The 8,765-nt window shown below is 46.1% G+C and overlaps 1 protein-coding gene across 1 annotated transcript in view; it reads left to right on the plus strand.

Annotated features, from left to right (window-relative positions):
• The window catches only part of FN1 (fibronectin 1), a 77,332-nt gene extending 69,786 nt beyond the window's left edge, over window positions 1-7,546 (plus strand). Inside the window, exon 37 of the mRNA XM_048483538.1 lies at window positions 7,419-7,546. Coding sequence (XP_048339495.1) covers window positions 7,419-7,546 — 128 coding nt within the window. The remainder of the gene's footprint in view (window positions 1-7,418) is intronic.
• Window positions 7,547-8,765: the final 1,219 nt, after the last annotated feature.

Raw genomic sequence — 8,765 nt, forward strand, 5'->3', positions numbered from 1 at the left:
AATCAATCAATCAATCAATCAATCAATCAATCAATCAATCAATCAATAAATGCAACAGCAGGGCTGAAACAGGCAGGCTGGTTCCACCTCAATCCTTCTCATAAACCTTTTGACTGGTCAAAAGATTTATCTTTGAAAAGGCATTCCTCCTTCAGGCAGGCGTGGGCATGCCTCTTCTCTGACAGTGGGCCCACCCCTGGAAAACAAGTCAGCTTAGCCTTCAGAACTGTTTCTTTATTTGTATGCAAGTTCATGCAGATTCATTGGATTAAAGTTCACTTCATAAGTAGACCACCAGCCTTTAAGAAGACCCTTACAAAAGAAACTGAGTCCTGCCTGCCGTCCCAGGGGCAGCCGCCAGCAGTTGCCACAAGACTCATTTGTTTTTACTTCCAGTCAAGATTTACATTTATTCTTGGCGCAGCTCAAAACCATTTTCTGGGAGGGTAAGTTGTTCCTCCCACATGTGGGTCAAAACCATGGCCAGGAGAGGCCTCCACCCACCCACCCCCCCCACCGCCGGCAGGTGCACAGCCATGCTACTTTGGTCATGTTTACCCCACACACTTCTTTGGCAGAGTGGGCACCCTCCTTTCACTTGGAAACCAACTTGTTCATCCCGCTGAGTGACCGGCTACCCATACCAATCCTGCAATGCCCCTCAGACAGCACTCTTCTGCCCTGCCCATGTGCCGGACTATGCCGTGTTTTGGCCTCAGTCTTCCACTGGAATCACGCTAAGAGAAATGAACTGACAAAAATGCAGAGCCCTGACAAATGCAATCAGTCACATACACAAAACCTTCCCCTAGGCGAAGGCTAATATGCCAAGGTGCAAGGCAGTCATTTTACCTCATTGGCATTGCCCACAGTGACCTTTCTCCTCAAGGACTTTGTGTCAGCTTTGATTTTTCACAGCCTCCACTATGATGTTGTAGGTGGCACCTCGGGTCAGACCAGTAAGTGTGGCTACTGGCTGATCGCCAGGGACCTTTTAAACCGCCATTGGAGAAAAATGCAGCTGCTGTTGCTTCAAAAAGAAAAAAAGACGAATTCTGAACGAAGCTCGGATCTCCACAAAGAAGAGGAGCAGGTTTTGCCCAACCCAAGAGCTCCTCCAATCAGCCCTTCTCCAGCGCTCCTGCGGTCAGGCCTCTGCCAAGAGCTCTCTGGTCTCCAGGGTTCTGGCCTTCCTCTCCTCTGGTTCCATTTTATCTTCCTCTTTGTTTCTTTCTACAAAACTTCTTTCCTGACTCTCTTTCCCATCCAGTGCCTCTTTTGCTGCTCATCTTAACTCACTTCTCACTTGCCTGGCCCACGGCCCGGAACCTTCAACCCTGCCGGAAAGAAATTGTTGCTGCCATGGTCCACCCACAGCTGCCCTCCACTGACAGCCATCATCCCCCAACCCAGTTCCAAGTAAACGCAACAGCTGAGAGTTCACATCTTTCTGTAGGCAAGTCTGATCTCTTCCCCACAGCTAAACCTCCAGGGGTGTTCCGGCTGCCTCCCACCCAGAGTACAGCAACCTCAATCTCTCTGCAGAGGCACTGGAGAAGGGGGGAATGGCGCCTGGGGCAACACCTGCTCTTGACCTCGCCCATCCCACTTCCCACTGACTTTAGCCAGCAGGAGCCTGCCATGGTGTCAGCTCCTTGGGTCTCGCCTCTCTGTTAGGGTTGCTCCTTCAGCTCTAAGCCTCCGCCAGCCGTAAGGAGGAGCGTGGCTGGGCAGGCCCAAGGGGAGGAGTGTAGGGGGCAATTCTCTCACCCCCCGTGACTAGCTGGCATGCTCCCAGAGACATGATGTGACCCCCACGTCCCCGTGAGCACTACTTCTGTCTCTCTGGTCTGTCTCAGCCTACATTCTGCTGTTCCCACTCACTCAGGCCAGACATTTAGATCATGCCTTTCCATGCAAAAAAAGTAATACACTCCAGGTCATTCACCAAGTTAAAAAACAGATCAATTACAATATAACTAATATAAACATCTTTTGAGCTTCATCTGTTCCTCCTCCTGCCTGAACAGAGAAGTGGAGGGCTGGAGAAACCTCTCATGTGAGTGGTCGTCTAATTCAGGATTTTTTTTCTGATGAAAAATTACTTACAATTTATGGGGAACACACAAATACATACATACACAAAACACACCCTCTTTTTTTATGATTTTTTTCTTTTAGATTGAGTGGAATGCTTTTCAAGACAAGGTTTTTTCTCAGAACGGATGGAATGAAAGTCTGAGGACTCAGTTTTATTCACTCAACATGTAGAGAGAACTGTAGGAGTAACCTACTGTCTTTGCTTTATCTCTCTCTTTCTCCCATTATTACTAATAATATAACATTAATGTTACTAAAATAACAAACCCAATCTATATTTAGAAGGTAAATATGTACTCTCTTCCCTTTTCTTCTGTATATATGATGGATGTTTAAAGAGCTTTGGTATTAAAATGCTTATGAAATTTTAGGTTAAACCTAGTACACCCCTCTCAGCTTTGTTTCTCCCACCACCTTTGGTCTTCCTTGTATCTGATTGAATTTTAAGTTTTAATAGTTAATTAGTAGTTAAGGCTAAGTAAAAGAAATTGCTTTAAATGTATTATAACACAAGGTGTTAGAAAGTAAGTATGTTGTGATTTCTTTCTTGTCACTTTTCTTATGATGTAAGAAAAAATAGTTGAATATGATGTTTGGATGTGAGTTTCTTTGTACTAATGAACAGACACCAGACAATGTAATCTTGTGTTACCTTAATTGTTAATGATCAACACTATTCACCTATTTTTTCTTTTTATAATAACTTGTAACTATGTGATCATTTCTTTTCTTTTTGATTAATAATAAAGTTTATATTTAATATTAAAAAATGGTAGAGTAAGTGGAAGCCTGAAGAATTTGTTTTTCCATTAGAGAAAATGTGAAATTTTGAGAGCACTAAAAGCCCGCTATGAAATACACGCAAATACATTTAGAACACACATAGGAATGATGAGGGAAGACAGCACATTGTGCAGCCGCTTCCTCTCTCTCCCCCTTCGCTATTGAGAACATTTACAACTTTGTACGTAACAAAGCTTCAGTGGGCACTTACCCTCCAGACAAGTATTTTTCACGCCAGCCATTCTCTTCTGCGCTCGTGTTGCACCAGCTTCTCACAGCTTTTGACAAACCCTATTTTGACCACACATCCACGCCTCCTCTCCCACACCCACGTTTCTACCTATCGGTATTAAGCTTTAGGCTTCAGTGCTGCCTGCAGGTGCTGCAGAATCAAACCATCAGCATGCCTGGCCTGGGAAGGGCTTTCCCTCTATCAACCAGAAGCGGACGCACCTCCGGCGGTTCTTCCTCAGCTCCAAGAGGGTGACAGGAGATGACGGGATTTCAGAGCTCTCCAGAAAGGGGCAGCCAGGAGATGGTTGTCTGGGACAGGGCTTCCTGGAGCTGGGTGTAATTATATCTCTGGGCACGCAGGCTGTGAGGATAAGGTTCTACCAGGTCAGACACAGATGGGATGTTGGCTCACCAGTCCAGGCTCTTCATCCACATTCGGTCTCGGTCTAAGCTTTACTGAGCGCTTGCCACAGTTGTCTCGACGGGTCCGAGACTCCATACACCTCCACGAAAACCTGCTGTCCTTTGGTTGCTGAGTACAGGCTGCTGGCCAGAAGTGCCTGGAAGTTGGATACCATTGCCATTGTCATAATGAAATAAGCCCACAATGGGTAAGGCGTGGTTCTTCTACAACAGACGGCACGCCCCAGGATCTCTGGTCCGCTTTGGCCAGGGTGTGGATGCGTTACCAGGTGTGGAAGCACGTCTAAGCCAAAGAAAGGTTAGAAGAAGTGAAGCCAAGCTTGCCAGCCAGCCAGCCAGCCACCGCAAGCGATGCGTTCATTATAAAGCACGCAAGGCAGCTCCACTGGAAAGAACTGTGCTGAATTTCAAAACCGTTGAATGCTAGGCACCCCCTTGTTAGCATGCTCCTGAAATGCCTTGTGGCAAGAATGGGAGGGGTCCACTTTCAGCCCTTGTAGACAAAGGAATCATGTGACCATGGAACCACCTACCAAGTACACACTCAAGACCTCAAAGAAAGACCCAGCCAGCAAAAATGCCTGTAGATTTACACTGGGTAGTCGTGTTAGTCTGTCTGAAGCAGTAAAAAAGAGAAAGAGTCCAGGAGCGGTTTCAAGACTAACAACACTTCTGGCAACCTTTTGTGAGTCACAGCTCACTTCTCCAGATACAATGTTTATGTTCTGTTCATTTTGGAAATACTTACAGCTGCTGTCTGTTGCTCAAGAGAACTATTACTGCCTTTGGGCGTGTTAAGAGCTCAGTTATGCTGGGATGGCAACCCCTGGACCTCTTTCTAACTTGAGTGTGATCACACACTTAACGGATGAAGAAAGCTAAGTGAAAGAACTCGTCCATGAACAAAGGACTTTAGTTACATTTTCCTACAAAAAATCATTTTCATTGATGGATGTACCAAGAAGAACTAGTGACAGAGAGGACTCAAAAAATAAAAACGAAACCAGCCTCTGAATCTGAGTCCTTCGGGGATAGAGCGGTCTGTCAAATCAAATCAATCAATCAATCAAAATCATCATAATCTCAGCTTCTGTATCCCAGTGGGGTATAAACCAGCCTAAGAAGACAATATCAGTTTTATTGACTGAACATCTCCTGGGAATCCATTAGAAGCATGAACTGTTCCACACCAAAGGAAGTTCCTATTGAAAACACTGGACACTTTTAATTTGTGTTTACCAGTGGCTGAATTGTTCCCTCGTTTTTGGCAGATTCAGAGAGGTGTTACAGTTCGACTTCCAAACACAGGAGCTCAAAAATGAAAATGATCTTACAAACCATCAAACACAAGCCATCAAACTGTTAAACGATTATTTGGCATATAACAACCTGTTCAAATAGCGAAGAGTAGCTGAATTGTGTACCGGCACACACAGAATGCTGCATAGATCACCCTGTGTCCAAAACCCACGGAAACATTAAGCACTGCCATGGCATTAGTGTCCCCTAACCCCCACCCCATCCTCCATGCTCAGCCAGATTAAGGTTCGGGGACCTGTTCTTGTCCTGCCCCATCAAAGTGGTTCGCTTCTTTTCTGAAGTTGTTCCTTCAAGCAGCAATGATATAGATGGTGTATTCCGTCCCTGGCTCCAGACCTGGGGGAGGATCAGAAGCAGCCTATTTTTAATGGCATCAAACGACAAACTATTCAGGGTCAGTTTCACAGTCCAGAATGGTAGCCTACCCGTGATGGTGGCCTCCGTAGTGCCAGGGCGGGGGCGAGGCAGCAGTTCCCTGGGTTGCCCCCCCAGGGGTCTTCTGTATTTCTGATGATGTATCCAGTGATCTTGGCCCGGGGGGGTTGCCAAGTAAGCAGCAGGGAGTTGCTTGTTGTTGTCAGGAAGCGCAAGTTGGATGGTGCATCAATGGCTGAGGAGAAACAAAACCTCTTGAATGAACCGTCTGCCAAGACAGCTGCCATATCCCCGGAGAGGAAAGAGGGTTTCCGTACATTTCAGCCATTTCACACCAACTTTCTGTTTCATTCACAAAAGTGAAAATATGGCTGTAAAATGCTCGATATGACTAATGGAAAAGAGATCATTGTTTCTGTTTAGAAGCATCAGTCATTACCGGTAGAAGCATCGACCACCACTGGGGAGCTGCGAGCATTGCTGTTCAAGGAATAGACGTAAATCTTGTAGTCCGTGCCTGGTTGCAAGCCTGAAGCACAAAACAAAACAGGAGGGACCATCAGGCCAAGTGCTCCTCTGGCAAGCACGGCATCCCGCCCTGACGCCGGTGAAACAGCTAGCAGGTCCTTCCAGGGGATCCACGTATAAGCACTGTGGTCAAACCGAGATAGTCATACAAGGCCATGTCCTACTGAAAATGTGGAATAATGAGTGAAGGGTGAGTGTGAAGAGAAACAACTGGGACTTGGAAAACCAGAGAGGAGGGGGCCACCCTCACACCAGGATGGAATAGACCAGTTCGTAGACCTGTAGCTCAGATGTTCATGGACTACAATTCCCATCAGCCCCTGCCAGCATGGCCAATTGGAATTGTAGTCCATGAACATCTGGAGAGCCACAGGTTGCAGACCCTGGAATAGACAATGAGCTGTCAGCAGAGAGGAAGCAGGACAGCTCGTGGAGAACCCACAAGGTCAAAGCGGGGACCAAGGTCCCAGCTCCCTGGGTGACTATCTGTGCTTCATGCATCTCACAGAGGCAATGTGAGGAGAAAAGGAGGAGGAGGGGGGAAAGCCAGACAGAACCAGTTGCAGAAACTGTCAGGGCCGCCTTTGTGTGCTTTTGATCTATGTAACCTTTGCTGTTTGAATTGTATTCCTTGCAGATTCTGTCTTTGACCTAAATTTATGGCTTCTGTACTGCTTCTAGGCAACTAGGCGTCCGCTGACACGTTGGCCCCATGGGAAAGAATAATAGTGGTTATCTTGTCTCTGGGCTGGCAGCCAGGGGGGCTCCATCTTGTTATCTGCCTTTGACTTTGGCACCGGCTACAACTGAAAGTAGCAGCTACTAGATGCTTCGGCTCTGAGACAGTGGGAGGGGTGATTTGATGGGGATAAATGTGTGTCAGGGAGCCGTGTTCTTTAGAACTAGTTTTGAAGCTGTATACCTGGTCTGTGTGTCTATAATAAAGGCTACTGATCAATATACCAGAGTTGGATTATTGGAACAAGATCTGAGGATCTTACAGAAACAGACCAAACAGCCAGCAGTGCAAAAGGTATAACCAGGGAGCCCACGTGAGCCCAGAAGGAAAACCGCCATCCTGGGGTGCTTCTCTTGTTGTGGGAGCCATGGGATGGAGAGGGAAAGCCGCCCTCGGCCAGGATGCCCATGAAGTGGCCTCCTCAGCAACCCACAACCCTGGGGGACTGAGAATCATTTGGATCTCTAAGCCCAAACCACTGGTTCAATGCTTCTGCTGCAACTGCTGCTTTCCTTCAGACTGTCTGGACTTGATTTGCAACCTTTTCAAAATGAATTATACAGCTGGACGTGTTCCTCTGGCCTATTTCTTGCCAAGTATTCTGAACACAGGACAGAGCTTTCTCACATACCAGTGATGGTGTAGGTCCTAACATCAGGGCTAATGGTCATTGAACTGGGCTCTGACCACCTGCAGGGATGGCATCTATCTGGAAACCAGTGATGGTTTCCGCCTTGGGGCGCCACATAATGGTGATAGTTCTCTCTGTGACATCCGTCACACGTGCCCTACGAGGAGGACTGATGTCTGTAGAGAAAAGGGGGACAACGTTCATTCATCAGGTTAGGCCACTGCAGAGACACCAGAAATCTCCAGTTGCCGCCATTATTCCAGATTTGACCTATTGATTCCACAGTTCTTTTCCCAGGTTTTCACCCCTGGGTTGAGATATTTTACAACATAGGACAGCTTACTCTCCACAGTAGTCACAACACCCTGGACAGGTCTGTTGGTCAGAGAGTCTTTCAGAGCGTAGGACACTGACTTCCCTCATATTTGGTCGCCATCTAGAAGAAACAAAATCAGGAAGCATCAGCTTCACATCCCTCTAAAAGAGATTAAGCTACTTCTGTAGGTCTGTTTGTTGCTTATATTCTGGATACAACAACAATCAACAACAACACCTTTTATTGGCATATAAATACATAAAATAGCATAAAACTATCCACTGGGGATAGCTGGTAGGGGAAGTAGAAAATATACAAATTAATTGTAATTGGATTGTCCCTATGGTGGGAGCTAAATCTGGAGTGACTTTGGAGATTTCGGATCCTTTCATTGCTCCTTTTTATTAGGAATGTGGCTTACATCTATCGTAATCTCAGAGTTTTTATCACGGAGTAAGCATTTTGGAGTTTTCCTTTGTCAGAGGTCAATCTAGCTTCATTCAGATGGGTTCTTTCTGATACATTCTTTAACAGCATGACGCTGTTATGTTCTCAGCACAGACAACAGTTACAGGATTTTTTAGAATACAGTAAGAAAGAAATGCCCCAGTGTCCTGTTGTATCTTTTAAGCTGGAGTAATTCTAAAGGACAATTCAACAAACATTCAAAAAATCAAAAATACCTATAACGCAGCGGTATATACAAATATTATGCAAAACATGTCATTATTTATTTTCTATGAAGTACTTGGTGTCTCTTTCTTTACAAGAAGCATGCAGAGTAGGCAACTTCCCTGAGACCAAACATTCTCCCTGTTTACTTTGGAGGCCATCTAAAAATGTTATCTAATAGTGGGTGCCACAAAAAACCTTTAAAGGGCTTTTTTTAGGCCCAGAAAAAAAGGGCAGACTGGACCATAAGTCTCAGAGATGACAGCAGAGACGCATATCTGGAGCGCAGGTGGATTTCTTTCATGGGCCCGCTCTTTCTCCTGGGGATTCACTCCGATTTTGCCGGGTATCCAGTGAGCCGCGATGACATCTCGGTGCCACTCCATGCTTCACAAAGTCAGGTTTGGTTTGGAGTAATCCTGGAAGAAACTTCTAGGATTTGTTGGAGGTGGGATTGCTGTGAAATTCAGGAACGGACAAAATTGGGACTGCTCTGGAAATAAGCACCTGTACGAACCCCCATCTTGAGTAGGAACAGGATCGCAGTAAGAAATGCTGCACATGGTCCTTTGCAGCAGTGCTGTCTGCAGAACCTCTCTAGATGGTATCTGGATGGTGGGGAAGAGGTCCGCACCTTCCCAAAG

The sequence above is a fragment of the Sphaerodactylus townsendi genome, linkage group LG02 (genome assembly GCF_021028975.2).
Source record: "Sphaerodactylus townsendi isolate TG3544 linkage group LG02, MPM_Stown_v2.3, whole genome shotgun sequence".
In the NCBI taxonomy this organism is placed as follows: Eukaryota; Metazoa; Chordata; class Lepidosauria; order Squamata; family Sphaerodactylidae; genus Sphaerodactylus; species Sphaerodactylus townsendi.